This window comes from Notolepis coatsorum (genome assembly GCF_963971535.1).
Source record: "Notolepis coatsorum genome assembly, chromosome: 10".
NCBI lineage: Eukaryota > Metazoa > Chordata > Actinopteri > Aulopiformes > Paralepididae > Notolepis > Notolepis coatsorum.
Window position 1 is genome coordinate 50,837,284 of NC_140174.1, and position 16,341 is coordinate 50,853,624.

The window sequence follows — 16,341 nt, forward strand, 5'->3', positions numbered from 1 at the left end:
AATCCTCTGTCATACCATAAAATTGTATCATTATTTTGCATCGTGTTGAATCGCATCGTATCGCCCCGAATCGCATTATGTTGAATCAAATCGTATCGAATTGTATCGTATCTCAACAGGGGGTGAATCGTATTGCATCGCATCGCCCGGTGCTTCAAATGTATCCTTAATGTATCGTATCGTTGGCACCGTATCGAGATGCGCATCGCATCGGCCTCAGTGATGGAGATGCACATCACTAGAAATGGGTTTTTACATCAAGCAGCAATGATTGGTTAGTTTGCCAGAGCGCAGAGCAGAAGAGAAGAGGGGAACAACAGTAGTAACGGGGGAAATGGCGGAAACCCCTAAGAAGTGGCCAAGTTGCTGGTGTGGACGTAAGAAACTCTGTGTTCAGAGGAAGGAATAATATCTAAAATAGAAAGCGATCGACGGCAGGAACAACGGCTGTAATTACTCTCACTACCAGTAGTTGGAGCCAAAGCACTGTAGCTTTAAGCATAGAGAATGTTTTTCAATGCAAACATCCACGTGCATAAGACACGTTGTCTGCTGTGTCCTGTATGCTGGATACCATCAATGGCTTGTATTTATTATAATATTTTGTGTGCATGTCTTTCCCTGGTTTGTAGGTGGCCCTGTGTTTCTCCCCAGTCGGCAATAAGCTGAGGGTGCGCAGCAGGAAGTTTCCCGCGGTGGTCAACTGCACGGCCATCAACTGGTTCCACGAGTGGCCACAGGAGGCGCTGGAGTCGGTCAGCCTCAGGTTCCTGCAGGAGGTGGAGAATATCGAGGTGAGAAACATATACCGTGTTCACATAGAGGAAGCCACCCACAAAGAGCCTGTTCATATTCACCCACACACTCCAAAAATACACACTCCAAATGTCAAGCACTGTGACACAAATTGGCCGTATCAGTTTGAAGATCAGCCAGCAGCTTCATTCCATATTAATAAATTCACAGTCTCTCCCCCCTCAGGGGAGATGCTGTGCTCACACCTGTCAATTCTCCCTAGTCCGCATTTTATTTACCGCAGCGCGACTCTGTAAATCCCCCCCCCCCCCCCACCCTCAGCCCGACGTGAAGGTGTCTGTGAGCAAATTCATGGCACACGTCCACATGAGCGTCAATCAGACGTCCAAGGAGTACCTGGCCAACGAGAGGCGCTACAACTACACCACGCCCAAGTCCTTCCTGGAGCAGATCAAGCTGTACCGCAGCCTGCTGGATCAGAAGAGCAAAGACCTGACAGCCAAGATGGAGCGCTTGGAGAACGGCCTGGAGAAGCTCAACAGCACCTCCGCTCAGGTTCTTACACACGCACACACAGAGACACACATAAAGACACACTCAAACAGGGGAGGCAGGTTGGCCTAGAGGTAAAAGAGGCTGGCCAGTAACCGAACAGGTTGCTGGTGCGAACCCCGCCACTGACAGGAGGGTGTATTCTAGCTGTGAGCTGCACTGTGCTCTGACCTCTCTGATGAAATGCATTATGTGTGTGTGTACGTGTAACTAGGAGGGATATGAGGACCGTGTGTATGTACGTGTAACTAGGAGGGATATGAGGACTGTGTGTGTAACTAGGAGGGATATGAGGACTGTGTGTATGTGTAACTAGGAGGGATATGAGGACTGTGTGTATGTGTAACTAGGAGGGATATGAGGACTGTGTGTATGTGTAACTAGGGGGGATATGAGGACTGTGTGTATGTGTAACTAGGAGGGATATGAGGACTGTGTGTATGTGTAACTAGGAGGGATATGAGGACTGTGTGTATGTGTAACTAGGAGGGATATGAGGACTGTGTGTATGTGTAACTAGGAGGGATATGAGGACTGTGTGTATGTGTAACTAGGAGGGATATGAGGACTGTGTGTATGTGTAACTAGGAGGGATATGAGGACTGTGTGTATGTGTAACTAGGAGGGATATGAGGACTGTGTGTATGTACGTGTAACTAGGAGGGATATGAGGACTGTGTATGTGTAACTAGGAGGGATATGAGGACTGTGTGTATGTGTAACTAGGAGGGATATGAGGACTGTGTGTGTAACTATAATATGAGGAATGTGTATGTGTAACTAGGAGGGATATGAGGACTGTGTGTATGTGTAACTAGGAGGGATATCATATGAGGACTGTGTGTATGTGTAACTAGGAGGGATATGAGGACTGTGTGTATGTGTAACTAAGAGGGATATGAGTCAGAGTCAGAGATTTTATTTTCCATGTACTGTATGGACAAATCCACATTTGAATACAGGTACAGAGCAATACTGTGTGTCTACAACTAAACCAATACAGGAGCAGAGCAGAAACAGTACAAAAAATACATGGACAGTAAGAAAAAAAAACACAGACAGTATAAAGGACAAATGCCAAGGTTAAGATCAACATCCCCTAAAGTGCATATCATAGTAAAGTGCATAATGCATAGAGGCACAATTTACAGTAAAAGTGCATATAATCAAAGTGTGATATGCACAGACACACAGAAACAGCACTTCCACAACCTGACTAGTAACACACCAAATAAAAAAATAAAATAACATACAAATCTAGCCTTTGGTCTTTGAGTTATTCAGGCTGCGCACAGCACTGGGGAAAAACTCTTAGTAAACTGAGAGGTAGAGCATGTGACACATGCATGTGACACATGCCTTCTCTATTTAAACGACCACATCAAACAAGAGGTGGACGCGGGCAAATACTGCGGCATGGTCATGCGGACCTACAAAAGGCCTTCGACACTGTCAATCACACCATTCTGATTGACAAGCTAAAAGCAATTGGTTTTGATAGTCTATCAGTGAGCTGGATGCAATCCTACCTGGAGGGGAGAGAGCAGATGGTGGAGGTAAACGGTACCCTATCCCCCCCCTCACAGTAAACTGTGGTGTTCCACAAGGAAGCATACTAGGTCCGCTACTGTTCCTAATTTATGCAAATGACATGTCGTCAGCTTGTGACTGCAACTTGTTCCTGTTGCGGACGACTCAGCCCTGCTGGTCTCTGACAAGAACAAATTACAGGTTGAAAAAACCCTCAGCTCAGAACTAAGCAAAATCTGCATATGGCTCGCTGATAACAAACTATCATTACACATGGGCAAAACAGAGTCCATTCTCTTCGGTTCAAATAACAAACTCAGCAAGACCGACGGCTTCTCAGTTACAGTGGGTGACAATATTGTCACAAGGAAAGAAGATATTACCTACCTGGGTTCCATCCTAGAGGCAAATCTTTCCTGTGACAAAATGGCATCCAATGTAATAAAAAAAGTCAACCAACGAACTCGTTTCTTGTACCGGATCTCCTCACTGGTAAACAAGAATACCCTGAAGACTCTAGCAGGAGCACTCATTCAAGGGTACTACGACTATGCTTGCACCTCATGGTACCAAAGCACCTCAAAGGCGCTAAAAACAAAATTACAAACATCTCAAAACAAACTGGTCAGACTACTGCTTGACCTTACTCCTAGAACCCACCTCACCCCTGCCCACTTTGACAACCTAGGATGGCTTAGAGTAGACGACAGAGTACAGCAACTTGCAATGGGCCTGGTCTACAAGATACACTACACGACCAAGGTACCCATGTACATGACTAAATACTTCCCAAAGGTCAGTGAATACCACGATCACAACACCAGAGGGAGCTCCACAAATCATGTTAAACCCAGATTCGGCTCAAACAAGGGACTAAACACGTTTCGCAATTATGCCACATCAATGTGGAACGCCCTACCCAAAGCTGTAAAGGAATGTGAATCACTACCCACTTTCAAAAACACTCTCAAAAAACACCTAAGGGAGACTGCAACTCGAAACTGGCCCCTGTAAATGTCCGAACACAACCCCCGCCAATGTACAGTAAATTACCAAGTATGGTCTTGTCAATAATCCAATGTACAGTGTTGTTTGTACAGTTGTACAGTGTCCCCCACCCACCCCTCCTACCCACCCCCCCCCCCCCACCCACCCACCCAACCACCTCCAATGTACAGTCCCCACCCACCCCTCCTACCCAACCCCCCCCCCCCCCCCCCCCCCACTCCTACCCCCCCCCCCCCCCCCCCCCAACCACCTCCAATGTACAGTCCCACCCCCACCTACCCAATCCAATGTACAGTTTCTACGCCTAATGTATATACACTTTTCTTTCTGGACTCTTTTTGTATCACAAATACAGTACTGTAATTGCTAATCTGGTATGTCATAAATGTATAGATGTAGCAGTACTGTCTATCTGTATGTCATGTATGTCATATATGTTACGATGAATTGGAAATGGGGGACCCTGGTGTAAACAAGACGAAAGTCTTTCTCTGGTCTGCATCCCCTTAACAATTGTATGTATTGAGCTGTACTGCACTGTACCCATTCTGCAATCTGTTAATAAAGTTTTCATTCATTCATTCATTCATGATAAAGCGGTAGCGTCTGCCCGAGGGGAGGGGGACAAAGAGGCCTGCGGCTGGGTGACCAGAGGGCTCGTTGATAATTCCAGAGGCACGGGAAAGCCTGGAACCATAGATCTTCTAGAGCTGGCAGACTAACCCCGATTGTCTTGCGTGCGAGACGCACAATTCTGTTCAGAGATTTCTTCTCCTGATCTGTAATGTTACCAAACCATACAGTACAGGAGGAAGTAAGAACGCTCTCAATCACAGCGATATATAAGTTATGTAGAATCATAGAAGAAAGAGTGAACTCTTTCAGTTTCCTAAGAAATAAAAAACGTTGCTGGGTCTTTTTAAAGGTCCCATGTTTTGCTATTCCTTTCACTATTTGGGCAATGTTACACAATTCCTGTGAGTCTATGGAACACATCTGTAAGTATTTTTTTTATTTTTTTTTAAATGCATTGTTTTGTATTTCTAATCTCTAAATTTCAAGTACTCTAAAGCAGCATTTTTCCACTTCAAGATTTCAAGCTGTTTTGGGCTGGGCTCCGCCCATACTCGCAAAGCGCTTTGAGTGACAGTCACCCACAGTCTGTTTCAAGTTTCTTTAATAGTTGTCATACAGAAGTACAGAATACTTTCATACAAAATGCTTCTTACTGTTACGCTCCAGAGACTGTGCTAGACAAGATAGTATCAAATAACATAGTATAGCATGTAATTTAGAAGAAGAAAAAAAATGAGGTCACAGTGTTCGGTATAGACATATGTACAATGTTCTGAGTTACCATATAATATACAATACTATGCAGTGTACTAATGTACAGTACTATCTAGTGCAAAGCAGAAATGGGATGAGGTACAATTTAGGTACAATTTACTGCACTGGCAGACAGAGAGAGACATAAAGAGAGTGAGGGGGATACTAATTAATTTCGCTGCGGGGGGGCATAATCCCACGGGAGAATGCATTGGTAACTTGTTTCAAATGACAATATATACCCCTGTGAATATTATTGCACGGATCAGAATACGGGCGCGCGCGTGGGAGCGTGCACAATGATATTTTGCAGCAGGTTGACAGTGATATGCGAGTGCGCGCGCGGTCGGGAGTGTGTGTGGGGTGCTCCATGTCTCTCTCTCTCTCTCTCTCTCTCTCTCTGTCTCTCTCTCTCTTTGCGTGGGAGCTCACACAAAATCACCCAAATCATTCCAAAGGTATTGGGAAGTTGTAGAACCGACGAGATCTACCCCTGTGAATATTTTCGCGGGGATCGGAATGCGGGCAGTTGGGCACACGCGTGGGAGCTCATGCAAAATCACAGTTGCCCCGCTTTGGCTACCTAAAGAGAGGTCGTAATTGACCCGCCGTTTCCCTCGCGCTTCATTGAATTTCTTCACTTTGACATTTGGAAGCATTGCTGCCTGTCCCTGGGGACCATTGCAGCGCTTTAGGGAAGGGCGTTTTCACCGTCCATCGTACTGTGTCAGCACCTGACACAACGTTTCGGGTTGGTCGGGGCGTACACTGCTATAGAGAATCTCTTCACTTTGACATCCTCCTCGAGCTTCGAGCCCAATTCACGTACCTCTGGGGGGCCTGTTTATATCCCCTTCAGTAGGGTTGTGCTTCGGAAACAGGACGCTCCTCGGCACTAGTAAGGTGCTATGCCCCTACACCAGAGGGGATGGTGTTTGACCACCTCTCAACCAAGGTCTGACTCGCTCCTGCACTGCGGGCCGCATCAGCCAGAACGGCCTAAATGGACAGTCCGATACCTTTTCCGCCGCCAAAATACCTTACTCCCTGTTTTGCCTACTAAATTTGGTTTTTAGACCCAGATTTTTCATTGAACCTTTCACCTTGAATGTAGTGGCGACTTTCCACAAATGGACGAAGAGATTTTACATTAACAAAACCCGTCTGTTACTATTACAGCCAGCAATCTACTTACACCGCCAGGCACTGCCGCCCTTTGAGATCGGCCACCATGTATAATGGCCGTGCAGAGAGCTCATTTAGATGCAGAAGCCGGCTCTTATTTAGCACAGACTTTCACAAGGAAACGACGGAATGCTCACACGGAACGGCTCAATTCCAGCCCACCGCAATTTACTCCCCTGATCTCTTATGGAACCTGAAACCGACCACCCAGGTGGCGCGCCTGACACTGCAGGCTTACAAAACCAACTAGGTCCCTTCGCCGGGGATTTATCAATACGGGATGCGGAGACAACTGCGGGTGAACCCTGTATTCCACCCGCCTCATGTCACAGGGACCCGCCTCCACTCCCCTGTGGCCCAGTGGCGACTTTAGTTCCACTGACTTCTACCACGGCAAAGTCGGACCCGCCCGGTCTTCCCCACACACATACTGTATGAAACGAGTCATACGGAACAAATAACATAAAACGGAGGCTGAAATTAGACCAATGTGACTCACAAACTCACGACAGTAGTACACAACTACACATGCAGACGCACACAATTTATTCTGCATTGATTAACTGATAATGAAAACCCAGCTTAAGCCGTTAAACCCCTGTAGTGAATCACCAAGCCAATACGCACACACACAGTCGAACTGGAATGGTTTACCAAACATACACTCCCGGCATTCATAACTCGTACGTTCATCTTCCATACGCTTAACCATAACATATACCGGTACCCAAACAATGTGTCCCCGAGTCCACATTCATGCACGAATCCATTTCAAAACTTTAGAAAAACGCTCCGTTTCCCGATTCCTCAATCATCCAATGTCTGGAAGTGGACCCATGGTCCATCCATTCGACCTTAATAAACGGACAGCCACCGGTCCATAACCGCATTCTATAGAAGAATAAGTCTTTATTTGTCGTGCAGATTAATACACACATGCGAGATGAAAGACCCAAAGGAACACGCGCGTGGCTCTGCTGAGCTCTGAGTGAGAGAGGGAAAGACAGACTGCCCTGCCCTCTGCTGGCATGTGCTGTGCACTACAAGCAACGCATCTGTGATTTGGCGCACAGTCTGACGTCACGGTATTGAAAATCATACTGACGGGATTTCGAAATACCCTGGTATACCGTAATACCGTCATCCGCCCAAGCCTAGTGCAGAGAGAGAACAGTAAAGGGCTAAGAATACAGCATTGTGGCGAACCAGTACATAAAACAATGTCATCAGACATGTTGTTTCCAATCCTGACTCTTTGAGGTCTCAAAATAAAAAAGCTAAAAATCCATTCACAGACAGCGTCACATAGACCCAGACACTGCAGTTTGTGGATCAGAGGACTGTGTGTACAGTATGTGTAACTAGGAGGGATATGAGGACTGTGTGTATGTGTAACTAGGAGGGATATGCAAAAAGACAAACTTCAATGACCTTGTATGCATTGACAATAAAGTAATCTTCTTCTTTCAAACAACGCTGTCATGAAACCAAATTATGCTTCAAGTCCCTCCTTTTCTCCTCTGCTTTCACACTCGCCCTCCACCCACCTACTGTAGCCTCCCTGTTGTCTCTCCACCTACTGTATCTCCCTGTTGTCTCTCCACCTACTGTAGCCTCCCTGTTGTCTCTCCACCTACTGTAGCCTCCCTGTTGTCTCTCCACCTACTGCAGCCTCTCTGTTGTCTCCACCTACTGTAGCCTCCCTGTTGTCTCTCCACCTACTGTAGCCTCTCTGTTGTCTCCACCTACTGTAGCCTCTCTGTTGTCTCTCCACCTACTGTAGCCTCTCTGTTGTCTCTCCACCTACTGTAGCCTCTCTGTTGTCTCCACCTACTGTAGCCTCTCTGTTGTCTCTCCACCTACTGTAGCCTCTCTGTTGTCTCTCCACCTACTGTAGCCTCTCTGTTGTCTCCACCTACTGCAGCCTGTTCTGCCGAATTCTACTGCTTCCTCGAAAACTGCTGCCGTAGCGCAGAAAGAAAGAGAGACTATAGGAAAGCACTCTAAAATGTACTAATTACCACGTGACAATGACATAATGGCAATAACTAATACATTAATTTACATTTACAGTGATGCCATGAGTACATGCAAATATTTACATGCTTATACAGTTCAAAATAACGGGACTGTCCCGCGAAAATCGTCACCCTATAGGACATTTACTTTATACATTCTGCTGCAAAGCCATGAGTACATGCAAATATTTACATGCTTATACAGTTCAAAAGGTGCAATGAAAAACATATGTTTAGCAAATATTTACGATTGTGGGTCATGCGCTTGCATGCGCAAGCGCAGGAGCCCTGGCAGCAGAATTCTGGTGTGCAGCATAATTTGGCAGAACACAGCCTCTCTGTTCTCTCCACCTACTGTAGCCTCTCTGTTGTCTCCACCTACTGTAGCCTCTCTGTTGTCTCCACCTACTGTAGCCTCTCTGTTGTCTCTCCACCTACTGCAGCCTCCCTGTTGTCTCCACCTACTGTAGCCTCTCTGTTGTCTCCACCTACTGTAGCCTCTCTGTTGTCTCTCCACCTACTGTAGCCTCTCTGTTGTCTCCACCTACTGTAGCCTCTCTGTTGTCTCCACCTACTGTAGCCTCTCTGTTGTCTCCACCTACTGCAGCCTCCCTGTTGTCTCCACCTACTGTAGCCTCTCTGTTGTCTCCACCTACTGTAGCCTCTCTGTTGTCTCCACCTACTGTAGCCTCTCTGTTGTCTCTCCACCTACTGCAGCCTCTCTGTTGTCTCTCCACCTACTGCAGCCTCTCTGTTGTCTCTCCACCTACTGCAGCCTCTCTGTTGTCTCCACCTACTGTAGCCTCTCTGTTGTCTCTCCACCTACTGCAGCCTCCCTGTTGTCTCTCCACCTACTGCAGCCTCTCTGTTGTCTCCACCTACTGCAGCCTCTCTGTTGTCTCTCCACCTACTGCAGCCTCTCTGTCGTCTCCACCTACTGCAGCCTCTCTGTTGTCTCTCCACCTACTGTAGCCTCTCTGTTGTCTCTCCACCTACTGCAGCCTCTCTGTTGTCTCTCCACCTACTGTAGCCTCTCTGTTGTCTCTCCACCTACTGCAGCCTCTCTGTTGTCTCCACCTACTGTAGCCTCTCTGTTCTCTCTCCACCTACTGCAGCCTCTCTGTTGTCTCTCCACCTACTGTAGTCTCTCTGTTGTCTCTCCACCTACTGCAGCCTCTCTGTTGTCTCCACCTACTGTAGCCTCCATGTTGTCTCCACCTACTGTAGTCTCTCTGTTGTCTCTCCACCTACTGCAGCCTCTCTGTTGTCTCCACCTACTGCAGCCTCTCTGTTGTCTCCACCTACTGCAGCCTCTCTGTTGTCTCCACCTACTGTAGCCTCCATGTTGTCTCCACCTACTGTAGTCTCTCTGTTGTCTCTCCACCTACTGCAGCCTCTCTGTTGTCTCCACCTACTGCAGCCTCTCTGTTGTCTCTCCACCTACTGCAGCCTCTCTGTTGTCTCTCCACCTACTGTAGCCTCTCTGTTGTCTCCACCTACTGTAGCCTCTCTGTTGTCTCTCCACCTACTGCAGCCTCTCTGTTGTCTCTCCACCTACTGTAGCCTCTCTGTTGTCTCTCCACCTACTGCAGCCTCTCTGTTGTCTCTCCACCTACTGTACTACTGTAGTCTCTCTGTTGTCTCTCCACCTACTGCAGCCTCTCTGTTGTCTCTCCACCTACTGCAGCCTCTCTGTTGTCTCTCCACCTACTGTAGCCTCTCTGTTGTCTCCAACTACTGCAGCCTCTCTGTTGTCTCTCCACCTACTGCAGCCTCTCTGTTGTCTCTCCACCTACTGCAGCCTCTCTGTTGTCTCCACCTACTGCAGCCTTTCTGTTGTCTCCACCTACTGTAGCCTCTCTGTTGTCTCCACCTACTGCAGCCTCTCTGTTGTCTCCACCTACTGCAGCCTCTCTGTTGTCTCCACCTACTGTAGTCTCTCTGTTGTCTCCACCTACTGTAGCCTCTCTGTTGTCTCTTCACCTACTGCAGCCTCTCTGTTGTCTCCACCTACTGTAGCCTCTCTGTTGTCTCCACCTACTGCAGCCTCTCTGTTGTCTCTCCACCTACTGCAGCCTCTCTGTTGTCTCTCCACCTACTGCAGCCTCTCTGTTGTCTCCACCTACTGCAGCCTCTCTGTCGTCTCCACCTACTGTAGCCTCTCTGTTGTCTTTCCACCTACTGCAGCCTCTCTGTTGTCTCCACCTACTGCAGCCTCTCTGTTGTCTCCACCTACTGTAGCCTCCATGTTGTCTCCACCTACTGTAGCCTCCCTGTTGTCTCTCCACCTACTGCAGCCTCTCTGTTGTCTCCACCTACTGCAGCCTCTCTGTTGTCTCTCCACCTACTGTAGCCTCTATGTTGTCTCCACCTACTGCAGCCTCTCTGTTGTCTCCACCTACTGCAGCCTCTCTGTTGTCTCCACCTACTGTAGCCTCTCTGTTGTCTCCACCTACTGTAGCCTTTCTGTCGTCTCTCCACCTACTGTAGCCTCCATGTTGTCTCTCCACCTACTGCAGCCTTTCTGTTGTCTCCACCTACTGCAGCCTCTCTGTTGTCTCTCCACCTACTGCAGCCTTTCTGTCGTCTCTCCACCTACTGTAGCCTCCATGTTGTCTCTCCACCTACTGCAGCCTCTCTGTTGTCTCCACCTACTGTAGCCTCTCTGTTGTCTCCACCTACTGTAGCCTCTCTGTTGTCTCCACCTACTGTAGCCTCTGTTGTCTCCACCTACTGCAGCCTCTCTGTCGTCTCCACCTACTGTAGCCTCTCTGTTGTCTCCACCTACTGCAGCCTCTCTGTTGTCTCTCCACCTACTGCAGCCTCTCTGTTGTCTCTCCACCTACTGTAGCCTCTCTGTTGTCTCTCCACCTACTGTAGCCTCTCTGTCGTCTCCACCTACTGCAGCCTCTCTGTCGTCTCCACCTACTGCAGCCTCTCTGTCGTCTCCACCTACTGCAGCCTCTCTGTTGTCTCTCCGCCTACTGCAGCCTCTCTGTCGTCTCCACCTACTGCAGCCTCTCTGTCGTCTCCACCTACTGCAGCCTCTCTGTTGTCTCTCCGCCTACTGCAGCCTCTCTGTCGTCTCCACCTACTGCAGCCTCTCTGTTGTCTCTCCGCCTACTGCAGCCTCTCTGTTGTCTCCACCTACTGTAGTATCTCTGTTGTCTCTCCACCTACTGTAGTCTCTCTGTCGTCTCCACCTACTGTAGCCTCTCTGTTGTCTCCACCTACTGCAGCCTCTCTGTTGTCTCCACCTACTGTAGCCTCTCTGTTGTCTCCACCTACTGCAGCTTCTCTGTCGTCTCTCCACCTACTGTAGCCTCTCTGTCGTCTCCACCTACTGTAGCCTCTCTGTTGTCTCCACCTACTGTAGCCTCTCTGTTGTCTCCACCTACTGTAGCCTCTCTGTTCTCTCTCCACCTACTGCAGCCTCTCTGTTGTCTCTCCACCTACTGTAGTCTCTCTGTTGTCTCTCCACCTACTGCAGCCTCTCTGTTGTCTCCACCTACTGTAGCCTCCATGTTGTCTCCACCTACTGTAGTCTCTCTGTTGTCTCTCCACCTACTGCAGCCTCTCTGTTGTCTCCACCTACTGCAGCCTCTCTGTTGTCTCCACCTACTGCAGCCTCTCTGTTGTCTCCACCTACTGTAGCCTCCATGTTGTCTCCACCTACTGTAGTCTCTCTGTTGTCTCTCCACCTACTGCAGCCTCTCTGTTGTCTCCACCTACTGCAGCCTCTCTGTTGTCTCTCCACCTACTGCAGCCTCTCTGTTGTCTCTCCACCTACTGTAGCCTCTCTGTTGTCTCCACCTACTGTAGCCTCTCTGTTGTCTCTCCACCTACTGCAGCCTCTCTGTTGTCTCTCCACCTACTGTAGCCTCTCTGTTGTCTCTCCACCTACTGCAGCCTCTCTGTTGTCTCTCCACCTACTGTACTACTGTAGTCTCTCTGTTGTCTCTCCACCTACTGCAGCCTCTCTGTTGTCTCTCCACCTACTGCAGCCTCTCTGTTGTCTCTCCACCTACTGTAGCCTCTCTGTTGTCTCCAACTACTGCAGCCTCTCTGTTGTCTCTCCACCTACTGCAGCCTCTCTGTTGTCTCTCCACCTACTGCAGCCTCTCTGTTGTCTCCACCTACTGCAGCCTTTCTGTTGTCTCCACCTACTGTAGCCTCTCTGTTGTCTCCACCTACTGCAGCCTCTCTGTTGTCTCCACCTACTGCAGCCTCTCTGTTGTCTCCACCTACTGTAGTCTCTCTGTTGTCTCCACCTACTGTAGCCTCTCTGTTGTCTCTTCACCTACTGCAGCCTCTCTGTTGTCTCCACCTACTGTAGCCTCTCTGTTGTCTCCACCTACTGCAGCCTCTCTGTTGTCTCTCCACCTACTGCAGCCTCTCTGTTGTCTCTCCACCTACTGCAGCCTCTCTGTTGTCTCCACCTACTGCAGCCTCTCTGTCGTCTCCACCTACTGTAGCCTCTCTGTTGTCTTTCCACCTACTGCAGCCTCTCTGTTGTCTCCACCTACTGCAGCCTCTCTGTTGTCTCCACCTACTGTAGCCTCCATGTTGTCTCCACCTACTGTAGCCTCCCTGTTGTCTCTCCACCTACTGCAGCCTCTCTGTTGTCTCCACCTACTGCAGCCTCTCTGTTGTCTCTCCACCTACTGTAGCCTCTATGTTGTCTCCACCTACTGCAGCCTCTCTGTTGTCTCCACCTACTGCAGCCTCTCTGTTGTCTCCACCTACTGTAGCCTCTCTGTTGTCTCCACCTACTGTAGCCTTTCTGTCGTCTCTCCACCTACTGTAGCCTCCATGTTGTCTCTCCACCTACTGCAGCCTTTCTGTTGTCTCCACCTACTGCAGCCTCTCTGTTGTCTCTCCACCTACTGCAGCCTTTCTGTCGTCTCTCCACCTACTGTAGCCTCCATGTTGTCTCTCCACCTACTGCAGCCTCTCTGTTGTCTCCACCTACTGTAGCCTCTCTGTTGTCTCCACCTACTGTAGCCTCTCTGTTGTCTCCACCTACTGTAGCCTCTGTTGTCTCCACCTACTGCAGCCTCTCTGTCGTCTCCACCTACTGTAGCCTCTCTGTTGTCTCCACCTACTGCAGCCTCTCTGTTGTCTCTCCACCTACTGCAGCCTCTCTGTTGTCTCTCCACCTACTGTAGCCTCTCTGTTGTCTCTCCACCTACTGTAGCCTCTCTGTCGTCTCCACCTACTGCAGCCTCTCTGTCGTCTCCACCTACTGCAGCCTCTCTGTCGTCTCCACCTACTGCAGCCTCTCTGTTGTCTCTCCGCCTACTGCAGCCTCTCTGTCGTCTCCACCTACTGCAGCCTCTCTGTCGTCTCCACCTACTGCAGCCTCTCTGTTGTCTCTCCGCCTACTGCAGCCTCTCTGTCGTCTCCACCTACTGCAGCCTCTCTGTTGTCTCTCCGCCTACTGCAGCCTCTCTGTTGTCTCCACCTACTGTAGTATCTCTGTTGTCTCTCCACCTACTGTAGTCTCTCTGTCGTCTCCACCTACTGTAGCCTCTCTGTTGTCTCCACCTACTGCAGCCTCTCTGTTGTCTCCACCTACTGTAGCCTCTCTGTTGTCTCCACCTACTGCAGCTTCTCTGTCGTCTCTCCACCTACTGTAGCCTCTCTGTCGTCTCCACCTACTGTAGCCTCTCTGTTGTCTCCACCTACTGTAGCCTCTCTGTTGTCTCCACCTACTGTAGCCTCTCTGTTCTCTCTCCACCTACTGCAGCCTCTCTGTTGTCTCTCCACCTACTGTAGTCTCTCTGTTGTCTCTCCACCTACTGCAGCCTCTCTGTTGTCTCCACCTACTGTAGCCTCCATGTTGTCTCCACCTACTGTAGTCTCTCTGTTGTCTCTCCACCTACTGCAGCCTCTCTGTTGTCTCCACCTACTGCAGCCTCTCTGTTGTCTCCACCTACTGCAGCCTCTCTGTTGTCTCCACCTACTGTAGCCTCCATGTTGTCTCCACCTACTGTAGTCTCTCTGTTGTCTCTCCACCTACTGCAGCCTCTCTGTTGTCTCCACCTACTGCAGCCTCTCTGTTGTCTCTCCACCTACTGCAGCCTCTCTGTTGTCTCTCCACCTACTGTAGCCTCTCTGTTGTCTCCACCTACTGTAGCCTCTCTGTTGTCTCTCCACCTACTGCAGCCTCTCTGTTGTCTCTCCACCTACTGTAGCCTCTCTGTTGTCTCTCCACCTACTGCAGCCTCTCTGTTGTCTCTCCACCTACTGTACTACTGTAGTCTCTCTGTTGTCTCTCCACCTACTGCAGCCTCTCTGTTGTCTCTCCACCTACTGCAGCCTCTCTGTTGTCTCTCCACCTACTGTAGCCTCTCTGTTGTCTCCACCTACTGCAGCCTCTCTGTTGTCTCTCCACCTACTGCAGCCTCTCTGTTGTCTCTCCACCTACTGCAGCCTCTCTGTTGTCTCCACCTACTGCAGCCTTTCTGTTGTCTCCACCTACTGTAGCCTCTCTGTTGTCTCCACCTACTGCAGCCTCTCTGTTGTCTCCACCTACTGCAGCCTCTCTGTTGTCTCTCCACCTACTGTAGTCTCTCTGTTGTCTCCACCTACTGTAGCCTCTCTGTTGTCTCTTCACCTACTGCAGCCTCTCTGTTGTCTCCACCTACTGTAGCCTCTCTGTTGTCTCCACCTACTGCAGCCTCTCTGTTGTCTCTCCACCTACTGCAGCCTCTCTGTTGTCTCTCCACCTACTGCAGCCTCTCTGTTGTCTCCACCTACTGCAGCCTCTCTGTTGTCTCCACCTACTGTAGCCTCCATGTTGTCTCCACCTACTGTAGCCTCCCTGTTGTCTCTCCACCTACTGCAGCCTCTCTGTTGTCTCCACCTACTGTAGCCTCTCTGTTGTCTCCACCTACTGCAGCCTCTCTGTTGTCTCTCCACCTACTGCAGCCTCTCTGTTGTCTCTCCACCTACTGTAGCCTCTCTGTTGTCTCTCCACCTACTGTAGCCTCTCTGTCGTCTCCACCTACTGCAGCCTCTCTGTCGTCTCCACCTACTGCAGCCTCTCTGTCGTCTCCACCTACTGCAGCCTCTCTGTTGTCTCTCCGCCTACTGCAGCCTCTCTGTCGTCTCCACCTACTGCAGCCTCTCTGTCGTCTCCACCTACTGCAGCCTCTCTGTTGTCTCTCCGCCTACTGCAGCCTCTCTGTCGTCTCCACCTACTGCAGCCTCTCTGTTGTCTCTCCGCCTACTGCAGCCTCTCTGTTGTCTCCACCTACTGTAGTATCTCTGTTGTCTCTCCACCTACTGTAGTCTCTCTGTCGTCTCCACCTACTGTAGCCTCTCTGTTGTCTCCACCTACTGCAGCCTCTCTGTTGTCTCCACCTACTGTAGCCTCTCTGTTGTCTCCACCTACTGCAGCTTCTCTGTCGTCTCTCCACCTACTGTAGCCTCTCTGTCGTCTCCACCTACTGTAGCCTCTCTGTTGTCTCCACCTACTGTAGCCTCTCTGTTGTCTCTCCACCTACTGCAGCCTCTCTGTTGTCTCTCCACCTACTGCAGCCTCTCTGTTGTCTCTCCACCTACTGCAGCCTCTCTGTTGTCTCCACCTACTGCAGCCTCTCTGTTGTCTCTCCACCTACTGCAGCCTCTCTGTTGTCTCCACCTACTGCAGCCTTTCTGTTGTCTCCACCTACTGTAGCCTCTCTGTTGTCTCCACCTACTGCAGCCTCTCTGTTGTCTCCACCTACTGCAGCCTCTCTGTTGTCTCTCCACCTACTGTAGTCTCTCTGTTGTCTCCACCTACTGTAGCCTCTCTGTTGTCTCTTCACCTACTGCAGCCTCTCTGTTGTCTCCACCTACTGTAGCCTCTCTGTTGTCTCCACCTACTGCAGCCTCTCTGTTGTCTCTCCACCTACTGCAGCCTCTCTGTTGTCTCTCCACCTACTGCAGCCTCTCTGTTGTCTCCACCTACTGCAGC

General features: G+C 49.7%; 1 protein-coding gene across 1 annotated transcript in view; it reads left to right on the plus strand.

The window, feature by feature from the left end:
- Positions 1–16,341, plus strand: part of dnah9 (dynein, axonemal, heavy chain 9) — a gene marked incomplete at its 5' end in the record, with an annotated part of 366,889 nt that overhangs the window by 197,387 nt on the left and 153,161 nt on the right. Inside the window, 2 exon segments of the mRNA XM_084323040.1 lie at positions 633–794; positions 1,078–1,311. Coding sequence (XP_084179166.1) covers positions 633–794; positions 1,078–1,311 — 396 coding nt within the window.